General features: G+C 39.5%; 1 protein-coding gene across 1 annotated transcript in view; it reads left to right on the forward strand.

Annotated features, from left to right (window-relative positions):
* The window catches only part of LOC308264062 (broad substrate specificity ATP-binding cassette transporter ABCG2-like), a gene marked incomplete at both ends in the record, with an annotated part of 30866 nt that extends 22602 nt beyond the window's left edge, over positions 1-8264 (forward strand). The window contains 4 exons of the mRNA XM_080697205.1: positions 82-180; positions 2159-2412; positions 6481-6563; positions 8117-8264. Coding sequence (XP_080553331.1) covers positions 82-180; positions 2159-2412; positions 6481-6563; positions 8117-8264 — 584 coding nt within the window. The remainder of the gene's footprint in view (positions 1-81; positions 181-2158; positions 2413-6480; positions 6564-8116) is intronic.
* Positions 8265-12983: the final 4719 nt, after the last annotated feature.

Consider the following 12983-nt stretch of genomic DNA (forward strand, 5'->3'; position numbering starts at 1 on the left):
CTTCCTCTCCCTAAGTATGTGAGTCCTCTTTTTTTCTCCCAAGAACATGAAGTTGTAATTTTAGATTGCTTTCTTTCGTAGGTTACCGCTGTGAGCCCTACAATAACCCTGCAGACTTCTTCCTGGACATCATTAATGGAGACTCCCCTGCTGTGGTATTAAACAGAGAAGACCATGATGGTATGTGTGTCTTGTGGAGTCACAGATTTAGCTGAAGATGAGCAAAGTGGTGACTCATTAAAACATGGTGCTGTGTCATTCCACAGCAAATTCATATTTTAATATCTGGATAGTATGCCATCCCATCTCCCTAATGCCACATTTATTTATCATATTTAAACCTTAATGTTGAAATGCCAGTATTTTGCTCTACTTTTTCTCCTCCTCAGAACTCTCATTTCTCTAAGTTTTAGAATATCTATTGTTTGTTATGCTCAGATCACTCAATCTGCAAGTTATATAGACATACTTTTTTTTTTTTTAAGGTACTGGGGATGGAACCCAGGAGCAGTCTACCTCTGGGCAACACCCCCAGCCCAGCTCCATTTTTTTTTTTTAAATTTTGAAACAGGGTCTTACTGAGTTGTAAAGGGCCTCACTAAGTAGCTGAGGTTGGCTTCAAACATGCACAGTCCTCCTGTCTCAGCCTTTCAAATGCTGGGATTACAAGTGTGCGCCACCACGCCCGGCTGCAAACATCTTAATTTATCAATCGAAATAGTTTTTGAGGAAAATAATTGTTTAAGCTTTACCAAGCAAAAAAATAAAAAGGCTTTGTGCAATTACAGTTATGAATATTCTGATTCTAGTCAAGAGAAGATAGGCTTAGTTGTTAATGAGTATTGCAAGTGGTTTTTTTAGTTAATTTCATTGATGAGTATTTATATAATACAGTCAGTTGTAAGGGGAATTTCCATTAAAAATAAATACTATTGTTTATAGTATTTGTGTGTGTGTGTGTGTGTGTGTGTGTGTGTGTGTGTGCGTGTGAGAGAGAGAGAAAGAGAAAGAGAGAGAGAGACAGAGACAGAGACAGAGACAGAGACCCAGGGGCATTTTACCTCTTAACTTTACCCGCAGGTCTATTTTTAATTTTAAGTTGCTGAGGGCCTCACTAATGTGGGAAGCTATTAAGGTTTTCCCCTAAAAGAATATTTCTGACTCAGTTGACTGTCCTTTGCCCAGAGTCAACAAGGTTTGGGGTCATAGAATGTTCAATGTAAAAGTTCTGAGAGAAGATCAGGTGGTGATGGCACAAGGATATTGATTGACCTGCAACTGTATAAATACCTCAAGAGAAATAAACCTGTTGTTGGCCCAATAGGGAATATTGGCCCAGGATCGGGGGTCAGCCAGTAGGAAATATTGACCAAGGAGCAAGCAGGGATCGGCCAATAGAGGTATCAATTCAGGAGTAGGGTGGCGTTCCCCCCACGTTTAATTAAAAATTCTTGGAATCAAATTCTTGAGAGTTAAAATCTTTTATCCTCATGCCTCTCTTTGGAACCCGGCTGGCTCCAGCACACTAAGTTGCTGAGGCTCTCCTTAAACCTGCAATCCTCCTGTCTCAGACTCCCAAGGACTGGAATTAAAGGCATGTGCCATCATGCTTGGTTCTTTATAGTATCTTTAAAATAAGAAACAAAGCCGGGCATGGTGGCGCATGCTTGTAATCCCTGTGCTTGGGAGGTGGAAACTGGAGGATCGCGCAGGTTCGAAGCCAGATGCGCTGGCTTAAGAGACCCTGTTTCCAAATAAAAATGTATAAAAATAGGTCTGGGAGTGTAACCAGAGGTAGAAGGGTTTCCAGGAACCCCAGTACCACCAAATAAATAAATAAATAAATAAATAAAGTAAAAAACAGAGCAGTTTATACATTTGAACATAATAGAAAAGCAAAATCCAGATTTTTATGTTAAGAATTATAGATATATATGGTAAGAAGTTTATTTTAAGAATTTGGGCCCAAAACATTGTGAGAAGTTCAGCTCAATTGTGTTTTTCTAATGTCTAAAGAAGGGAAAAACTATTTTACCTTCAAGCTTTATATAACACCTCAGTGTTATCTAAAAGAAGGGGGGAAATCACAGAAAACTGGGTTAAATCATCTGTTATCTGTTAATAATGTTTCCTTTCTTTGTTGACTTTTATTCCAAAGCCTATGATCAGATTGAAGACCTTGCCAAAAAAGAAAAGACAATCATAGAAAACTTAGCTGAGTTTTACGCCAACTCCTCTTTCTACAGAGAAACAAAAGATAGTTTAGAGCAACTCTCGATTGGTCAGAAAAAGAAGAAGAGCTTTACCTCCAAGGACATTGCCTATCCCACCTCCTTATGTCACCAACTCAGATGGATTACCAGGCGCTCATTCAAAAATCTACTCGGTAATCCTCAGGCTTCTATAGCTCAGGTAACCTGACAGATTTTTTTTTTAATTGTGCTGTGGACTTCTCATAGGGGAGCATTTTGGTTTTGCTGTGCTCTGCTCTAGGATTATGTTCATCTACTCATCCTTCTGTTGTTTTTTTTTTTTTTTCCAATGTGGGATATAGAAACACTCAATGAAACGTGTGAAACACAACTGAATTATTACTCATATAAACCTTTTTTAGTGTTTTCTTGGGCTACCTATCTCAGAATTTTTATGGTTTAAACATATTATAATGGAAGCCGGGCGTGGTGGCACATGCTTGTAATCCCAGTACTTGGGAGGCTGAGACAGGAGGATCACACAGTTTCGAAGCCAGCCTCAGCTACTTAGTGAGGCTCTCAGTAACTTGGTGAGACCCTGTTTCCAAATAAAGTATGAAATAGGTCTGGGAGCATAGCCCGGAGGTAGAAAGCCCCTGGGTTCCACCCCCAGTATTACCAAATAAATAAATAAAAATAAAAATGAACATATTATAATGGAAAATCATAGTCGAATTTTCTAAGTAAGACCATGACAGCCATATATGGGATTTTCTCGTAGCTGTCCACTGTTGTTCATTGATTCATTCCAGAAGTTCAACCCAACATCATGAGACTCTAGTACAGGCATGAACAAAAGGAGAAAAACAGAAATCTCTGCTCTATTACCTTATTTTCTTATGAGGAGAGGGATAACTGAATAAAGAAAAAAAATAGCATGTCAGGTGGCAGAAAGGGTTATGCAGAAAGATTAAGAAGAAGAGGGATGGAGAGGGGAGAGAAAGGTAGGGAGAAGAAAGTTGATTTGCAGTTGAAATCAGGTGGTGAGGGAACTAAACTACCTGAAGGTAATTTAATTGTATTGTCTGAAAATAGATTTGATGTAATTTGGAAACACCTCAGGTAAGTTAGATTCATCAACCTTTGTTCTATAGAGAGATGATGGAATGAGTCCATTCTTCAGTGTGATTTCTGCATTAGGTTTTACTCCTTAACTCTGAAAGTGGTTTGTAAGTGTATTATCCAAGACTTATGTGTGGTAGCTCTGGACGGGGCATGATTAGCACAAGCTTCTGGCACTCCACTAGCACTGTGGCCTGTTTTGGTCCTAGGCTTCCTTATGATGCAAACATGCCTCCAGGTGCACTCCAGCCCACTTACCTCATCAGTGGACTCGGCACCACAATAGGAATTCCAGCGATGTTCAGAGAAGTAGCCTTCTCTAGATTAAGGGGAATTCCCGAGCTTACGGGACAAGTCTTGTTGAGGTTTGCGAATACTTGATTGTTAGTGTAGGAACAGGCAAACCTTTTTTGGTAAAGAGCCATATGGCAGGTATTTTAGCCTTTGCAGACCATACACGGTCTTTGTCTTAGATAGCCAACCCTGCTATCTTAGTGTGAAAGCAGCCCTGGCTCATACATGAACACATGAACCTGCCTGTGTTCTAGTAAAACTTTATTCCTGGACACTGAAGTATGAATTTCATGTTGTAAGAAATGTTATCCTTTGTCTCTTTGCTCCCAGGTATTAAAAATTGATCAAAACCATTCTTGTTTATAAGCTTAACAAAAACACAAGTCTGGTCCTGTTTGCCCTGTGGGCCATAGTTTATTGACCCTTGGCATGGGGTCTTTAATCTTATATGTTTTTTATATCTCTTAAGTTTTGGATATGGAGTGTTAAATGGAACGTTAAAATTCCTTATGGTGCCAGGCGTGGTGGTACACACCTGTAATACCAAACTTGGGAGGCTGAGATAAGAGGCTTACAGGTTTGAGGATAGTCTCAGCAAGTAGCAAGACTCTCATCAACCTAGTAAGACCCTGTTTTAAAATAAAAATAAGAACAAAAATAGGTTTGGGGGTATAGCTCAGAGGTCATCTGCTCCATTGTGCAATGTTTGCCTGGTGTTTTTTGCTCTTTGTGTAAGAAAGTAATAAACAAAGACACGCCTTGTAAAAGCATACTCATGGGACACATAGTTTTGTTAATATTTTTGGAAATTGAGTGGAAATACTTTTAGAACTTTGATGGTGTTAGACAACATCCTAATGATAATACTGATAGTGTTATTATAAGATATCAAGTTTAAATGCAAATGATGATGTGGAACTTCTTGTTTAAAAGACTGAATATTGCTGGGCGCAGGGGTGCACACTTGTAATCCCATCATTCAGGAGGTTGAGACTGGAGGATTGTGGTTCGTGGACAGCCTCAGCTACCTAGTGAGGTCCTTCACAACTCAGTGAGACCCTGTTTCAAAAATAAAAAAGACGAGCAGGGCGTGGTAGCGCGCACTTGTAATCCCTGCCCTTGGGAGGCTGAGATAGGAGGATCACACAGGTTCGAAGACAGCCTCAGCTACTTAGTGAGGCTCTCAGCAACTTAGTGAGACCCTGTTTCCAAATAAAATGTAAAAATAGGTCTGGGCATATAGCCCAGAGGTAGAAAGCCCCTGGGTTCCACCCCCAGTACCACCATAAATAAATAAATAAATAAATAAATAAATAAATAAATAAGACTAAAACAATAGGGCCGGAGGTATAGCTCGGATGTTCAATGCCCCTGGGTTCCATCCTTGGTACCGAAAAAAAAAAAAAAAAGCCTGAATATTCTTAAAGTTGTACTGTATGTATGAATGTATATCAATTCATATACTTGTGCATGTTGCATGTTGATAGAGTCCTAAGTATTTATTTTGGAACTTGAGCTGTTGAAATAGAGTATATCCTGTGGACAGTGAAAATATGACAGGGTAATAGATTTGTCCGCCCCCTAATTTTTGCCTAATTAGCAAAGGGATTTTTTTCTTCCTCTTTTTGAATGCTTTTATTGGTGGCAATGGGATTTTTAAGGATATCTCCTAAGTTAAATATTTACGTAATATCCTTTTTGGAATAAGGTTTCACAAAATATTTTTTTTTCAGATCATGGTTTTGTTTTTCTCCTTTGGCTTGCGTCATCCAAAAATGACCTTCACAGGTTCCTTCATGTCTTGGTACTGTTGTAGTATTGAAATTTTCTTTATAAACTTTGAAATTTCCAAGATATATGGTAGGGATAATTTTTGTTCTATGGATTACAATTTCTCTTACTTTGATAACTACCTTATGAATGATAATAAGTGGAATTCTTCAAATACATTATATCAAAATGTAACCCTTAAGCCATTGCTAATGGAAGCATTCTTAAGAGGCTTTTCATCCCCAAACCCCAAGTGATATTGGTGCAGTCTCCTTGAGAGCCAGCCCCATAGGCTGAGCAAGGGAAAGTAGGTGAGGGTGGGGAGGAGCTGGCAGCTCGGGTGCAGGGTGTTGACCCAGGTCTCACTGGCTGAGACCTGGGTGGCCTCTGTCACTGAGAAGCAGTGACAGAGGAGACAGGTGATGGAAGCACTCAGTGTTCCCAGAGGCAGCTGGTTGCGTGCTTTATGACAGTGACAGGGCACTTTCCCATGTAGGCAGGGACTCCCCAGATATCAGCGTGGTCCTGCCCACGCCTACTTCCTCAGCACGCATTATTCCATTGTCTGAATTGGCGTGTGTGCTTTTAAATTTTTTATTTACTTTTTAATATTAAGAGTAAAGACATCCTGTTTTCACTTGAACTTCTTGAAATATGAAATTGTGCGTGTTTACCGGCAGAAACCTTGAGAGTTCAATTCAGGTCAAACTCTTTGCCACTTGGACTTTATCCCCCAAATGATTTCCCCGGGAACCTGCAATGTTCTGTTACCTTGTGGGCCAAGTACCTGAATGGGCCCTGACTCAGCAGTGCATGGTGGACACTGGGAGCAATCTTAGCATGTCCACTAGTCTGCTCTGTTGTCTTTTCAGTTCCCCAAACAATAGATAGCTTAATTTTCAATTTCATTTAGAAAGCAGTGCAATAATGTATACTGGACTCTGGCCAGACAATTTAAAGTGTTTGTCTCAATGGAGAGATCTGATTATGTAGCAGTGTATCTCATAATAACGAATTATACATAAAAGAAATAAAATTAATGGTACATAGATTGTTTTTACCTCTAATTGAAACTTTTATTTTCATTTTTCTTTTTGAAAAGATCCTTGTTACAGCCATACTGGCACTAGTTATAGGTGCCATTTACTTTGGGCTAGAAAATAATCCTGCTGGAATCCAGAACAGGTAAGTAAATTCTGATTTTGGTTTTGAGAAAATGATGTTACTTTGTATAAGCTTATAGATATCTCTGTTTTATTGTGGAGTAGGATGAATGAGTGAGTTGAAAACTGAATGGAAGAGTTGTTTTTCTCTTTTATGTCTACTGATAAACTATGTAAAACATAAAACTTAACTTTTTAACCATTTTAAGCATATAGTTCAGTAGCATTAAGTACATTCACATTGTTGCCACCTCTGTCTTCTCACATTGAACTGCCTTGCCCATTCAACAACAACTCCTCACACTCACTCCCAGTGCCCAGCTAGCACCTTCTTACTTTGTCTCTGACCTCCATGAACCTCATATACACGGAGTCACTTAATTATTTGTCTTTTGGTGACTGACTTACTTTAACTCTTAGCATAATGGCTTCATGGTGAATCCATTTTGTAGCATACGTTAGAATTTCCTTCTCTTTTAACTAGTTACAGTGATGATGTGTCCTTAAAAATATTGTTCCATCATAAGACTTACTTATTCATTTACTTATTTACTTACTTTGGGGATGGGAGTCTTACTATATTGCCCACTCTGGCCTTGAATTTTGGAGTTCAAGTGATCCTCCTGCCATAGTCTTCCAAATTGCTGAGTCTACTTATATGTGCTACTGCACCCAGCTTTACAGTGAGATTTCTTAATGGCTGTGTCATGTTCTAAACATAGATTCTAGCTGGGCGTGGTGGCGCACGCTTGTAATCCCTGCGCTTGGGAGGCTGAGACAGGAGGATCGCACAGGTTAGAAGCCAGCCTCAGCCACTTAGTGAGTCTCTCAGCAACTTAGTGAGACCCTGTTTCTAAACAAAATATAAAAATAGGTCTGGGAGTATAGCCCAGAGTTAGAAAGCCCTGGGTTCCACCACCTGGAACTGCTAAAATATAAGAAGTGCACAATAATGGTAGCGGGCCATAACTGTGGCTGTGTCATGGAGTTTTAGTACCAGCTGCTTTTGTAACCTGTGCAGGACCACTCTACCTGCTCTGTTCCAGCTATGACGTAAGGCTTGAGTCTGATTCCTGAGTCTGCTACTAACACCCTATAGCTGAGTGTCTGCGATGCTCATTACAGTGTTGGTGTGGGAGCCAACGGATCCTGATACCGGCTTGGAGCTTTTGCTCTCCTCAGTTTAAGAATTTGTAGCCTGTGTTGTTGTTTTTTTGGATGGTTGTCTTATGGGTGACCAGGACTTGAGGGAACTTTGATCAGCTTAACAAGGACCACAGGCGTCCTCAGTTAAAGCTGAGGGTTTCCCCATCAGAAGTAAGTGAAGGGTTACTTGATAATTGTGTGTAATAGCTATACCCCTTTCCATTGTTTTTGGGATTAACTATTAGGTGCAAGTTGCTTAGCATAGATAGTAACAAAAATGTAAGCATTTAATCACTGTTTGCTATTATACTGAAGGAATAATTATTAACAGTTTGGTTACTTGTCAGCCTTTTTAAAGAATAGTAAATAGATTGAGTAAATTGAACAGATGTTAGGAATGAAGTTATATTGTTTTCTGTTGAATTTCAGATGTACTGGTGAAGAACCCTTGACAAACCAAGGCATTGACCTCTCACCTTGGGGATTGTGGCAGAATCACGTGGCTTTGGCCTGTATGATGATTATCTTCCTCACAATTACCTACCTAACACTGCTATTTCTGAAAAAGCATTCATAGTTCCTCTTTAATTTACCACTAACTATTTTCACATTAAAAAGGAATACTTTAAGTATCCCACTGAGTTTTTAATTGTGTTGTTCTATTTAGTTTCTTGATACTGTCATTCAGCAACAATTATTTTAATGGAAATATTCACAGAAACCATAAAAAGCTAAATTATACATAAAAAACTGAAGCCCAAAACGAGTAATATCACATATTGTATATTGTTTTATCTCATCAATGGTAAAATAATTTATCTCTTGGGGAATAAATCCAGTCTAAATTATTGTTCCTCCTATCTCTGTATCAGTTTAACTTGTTTTTGAAATCATTGAAGTTTAGTGGTTCTCCAGTTTTGTTATTGTTGTTGTTGTTCTATTTTTATTCTCTCAGTGCTGGTAAATGTACCCAAGGCTTTGTGGACGCTGGGCAAGCACTCTACCTCTGCACCACATCCCCAGCCTGGGCTCTAGTTTTAATACCCTAGGAATCTGTGACCTGCAGTTATTTAATAAATGACAAATATTTTAACGTTGTTTTAGAAGTGTGAAATCTAAAATATATTGGAGAAATCTGTATAATTTCTAGGGTGAAAAACCCTAGGTAGATACAAGCTTAGGAAGGTTGGTAGAACTTACGGATACTTTTCTAATGAAATTGTAGGATCTCAGGAGTCTTGGGTGGAGGCTTCAGGCTGCAGGTGGAATAGAGAGTCATGAGTCTGGGCATGTGGTTCTTGTATCATTTGTGGGACATTTTGGCTTTGAAAAGTCACTTCAGCTCCCTGGGATAGCTCAGTGGTATATATCTGTGTGCATCAGAATCTCCTGAGGAACTTGGCTAGGACACAGTGTCTGGCCATGTCATGGCTACCTCCATGAGGAACGAACCCCTTTTGGATTCCTTAATTCCCAAGGTCTTTTCCAGCTCTGCAAAGTTAATGCTTATGGTATTAACTTATATCTGTGCCTACACAGGTCCCCCCACTGCACACTTGTACCCCTCACCTATTTCCAAAAGTTGTCTTCTAACATTTTTTGGTAGTGGGAAAATATTGACCAGTAATATAAAAGTGTTTTAAAACTTCTCTTTGATTGAAGGGCACTGTAATACAAAGTACAGCTTAGTGAATTACCATAAAATGAAGACACTGCAAATCCCAGTCCAGGTTAAGAAATAGAGCATGAGCAGCCTGCAGGAGCCCCTCACGCCCCCAGGCACCACTTCCTCCCTTCCCCAGGGAGTTTTGAAAAGACACCTGTGCGTGTCTCTGCACTGTTCTTATGAGAGCATCACTGCTGCTCAGTTTCGTGTTCTTGGGTACACAGGAACATACTTAAGTCTTCTACTCTTTAAATGAATTTTCAATTTTCAAATAATGTTAGTTTTATAGAATGCCACAAATATCATGGGGAACATTCCCATGGGCCCTTTGCCCAGAACCAACTTAATGTGAACATTTTATAAACCAAGCTACATGGGTCAAAGCTAAGAATTGAATATTGGTACCCTACTGTTGAACAAACTGCACGCTTTGTTCAGATTTCACCATGTTTTGACTAATGTTCCTTTAGCATTCTAGGATCCCATTCAGGAGGTTATATTGCATCTACCTTTCCCTTTCAAAAGCAAATAGTTGTAGAAATTAAGGGAACAGGGAGACCCAGAGCAGAGACCCGTGAGACTGTAGTCAGAGTGGAATGTCTTTTAGCCCATCGGTGGGTGCTCTGCTTTAGTTTTGCAACATAAAACTGAGGATAAAACTTTATATTACTATTTTTGAACTTTCAGGAACATTGTCTTGTCTTTTTAAGATATAAATCATAGCATAACTGATTTGCATAACCATTGCATAGCTATCATAGCATATCTTTTTATCCTGCTTATTATGTGAACATCTACTTTTCCTACTTACTATGTGAGCATCAAGGAAATATTCAATGTTTCCTGTTTAGGGTATAGTTCTAGATCTTTAGCATAGCTGTGCCTTACTATGGTTCCTCACATACACACTTACTCATTACACAGGAATGTCTATTTCTACTTTATGAACTAAATATATGTGCCAGAATCAACAAAACAGCCAAATCTGTTAATACGTACTTTTTAAACTAATCAGAATTCAACTATATCTGATTTTATTTATCTCTTTTTGTATTACAAGTTCTTTTTACATTTTTTCTTGTGGTAATAAAATAACAAAATTTATCATCTTGTTCATTTTAAAAATAAAGAATATATTTAAAATGTGGTTTGTTTTTCTGTGAAGTATAAAAAGTTATTTTATAGATATTTACTTAAGAATCTGGATAATTCTTTTTTATTTTAATTTTCTTGTATGTGAAAATTAATCTATGAAGGAGGGCACTGATTAATTTGGTTTATAATAAAACCTCAAGAATAAGTGAATGTTCGTTGCTGTTTTTACTCTGGTTGCTGTTGTTGGGCAGTCAAGGAAAACTGCTGCTATGGGAGGCTTCTTGGTGGGTTGAGGAGGGAATAAGAAGGAAACAAAAAAGTGGAGAGGTTGGAGACAAATATTCAAGAGGAGGTACACATACCTCTTTCCCCATCTTTGAAGCCATCCTCCATGATCTGTGGATTTGAATTTTATCACCATCCAGAGCATCTATATACATTTGCAAAGAAGCATCATTCATCATGAGATTTATTTCCCTCACTCTACTGCTTGCTCAGTGGGGTTTGGATCAGAATTGTCATGGTGGCAGGGATGGGGTTGTCTGCCAAGTGACAGCTCGGGCTGTCCCCTAGGCCGATTTGTGACAGCCACTACTAGCACCTGAGCTGTCAGCCGCAGCGGCTAATGCCAACTTGGTGTGGTCCGGGCCTTCGAGGGGACCAGACCAGCCAGCAACTTGATGGCAAGATAATAAAGCGCAAGAACTCAATGATTGTCCCTGACCTCTGTGTACACCACTGTCTTAGGCTACAGCTTCCAATGGAAGCATTAAGCTTACAGAAACGTTTCTGTTTTGTCTATGGTGGGTCTTGCCCTTTGGTGGAAAAATAGTTTTGAGAAAAAGCATTTTGGCCCACAAAGCCTAAAATACTTACTCTGTCCCTCTATTTAAGTTTGTAGACCCCTCCATTAAATCTGGGGGTCTATTCTCAGTAGCTGCAATACTCAGGCTCATGAACCAAGCAGTACTGGTATCTCCCAAAATAATTTCCATTAACTTTTTCTAGGGTTTACGCTTCCTGTCTACAGTTTTAGGCCCTGCTGGATTAGAGGTTTGGGATCCTAATGAGTAGGGAGACATGTCCACCGGGTAATTCAGGAAGGGCTCCATTGAACCCGAGAGCTGCTGCCACTCGGTCGCTCTTTGATTTCCATACTTGTGGAACAGTAGCAAACAAATGAGCCCTAATGTGTCCTCCCTGTGTCCCTGAAGACTAGGGTTAATGCTACATGATGGACAGAGAATTCACAGAGAAACTTGGTATTTCCAAGCTTCACATCCTGATAAGGGCACAGCAACCATGGTCCTCAGTCCTTGGGACTGAAAGTGTGGATCGCTGTACCAGCCAAGCAGCTTAGTATAGAGGATGTACTGGCCAACAATGAGGAAATCCTAGAAAGGAAGGTCGAGAGAAGTAAAACACCGTGATCAGAGTAGGCAATCAGCAGCAGCAGTGGTAACATCTAGTTTCAGGAACCCTTTTGCATTGTGTTTTCTAGAGATTACAATGTACCCTCAAACAGTCGAGAGTGGATTTACGGGGCAGTGGTGGGTCTGAGTGGTGTGAGGGGTGGACCTGAGTGGGTGCTCTGGGTACTCTGTCTCATCTCCTCATGGTACTCTGCTTTGGGCTGCAGTTGGGTGGGGCAGCTCGACAGGAGTCAGGAGCTGAGACCATCTGTCAGCTTCCTGCCTCCAGCCTATGCTACACCTCTCTCCACTTTTCTTTATTTCTTTCTTTCTTTTTTTTTTGGTGGTACTGGGGTTCCTGGAAGCCCTTCTACCTCCAGGCTACATTCCCAGACCTATTTTTATATTTTTATTTGGAAACAGGCTCTCAAAGTGGATGTTTATAAGCTTTAAAAAGATAACACCATTTCCTCCAAATCAAGATCCAGATTTACTTACCTATATTGAATTTCTTGACATTTATATTTTAGTCCCAGGAAAAAGCCACCTACAACCAGTCCCAACACAACTGAAGAAATTATCTTTAAAAAGAGAAAAAGCAAAATTAAAAAAGAAGAGTTTTAGTTACAGGCATAAATGCACACCATTTATTATTATATAAAAATGCTACATAGTCGAATCTCTCTTTTGAGATAAACACTTTAAATGCATTGGACAGAGTCCTTTAGAGAATATAAACAATGCAATTTATTAGACTGATATCTAAATTTAATTGAAAATTTAGTTGTTGTTTGGGGAACTAATACGCAGATCATTGGACAAGCTAAGATTCCTCCCAGTTTCCCCAAGGAAGTTCTGGTTCAGATCCCAGCTCAGGTACTAGATCCAGCAATGCCACACAGGGCAGCAGGGCACTGCAAGAACCTGAGGAATCTTTTGGAAACAAACTCAAATCCATATGACCAAGAGTTTTGACTTGAACTCTAAACTTTTCTGCCAATGTACATGCACAGTGTCATCATTAGAAATGAATGAAATTTCAGAGACTGGGATGTAGCTCAGTAGCTGAGGGTTTGCCCAGCAATGCAAGACAATGGGTTTGATCCTGAGCACTACAAAATGA

Source organism: Muscardinus avellanarius (assembly GCF_963383645.1).
Source record: "Muscardinus avellanarius genome assembly, chromosome: 6".
NCBI lineage: Eukaryota > Metazoa > Chordata > Mammalia > Rodentia > Gliridae > Muscardinus > Muscardinus avellanarius.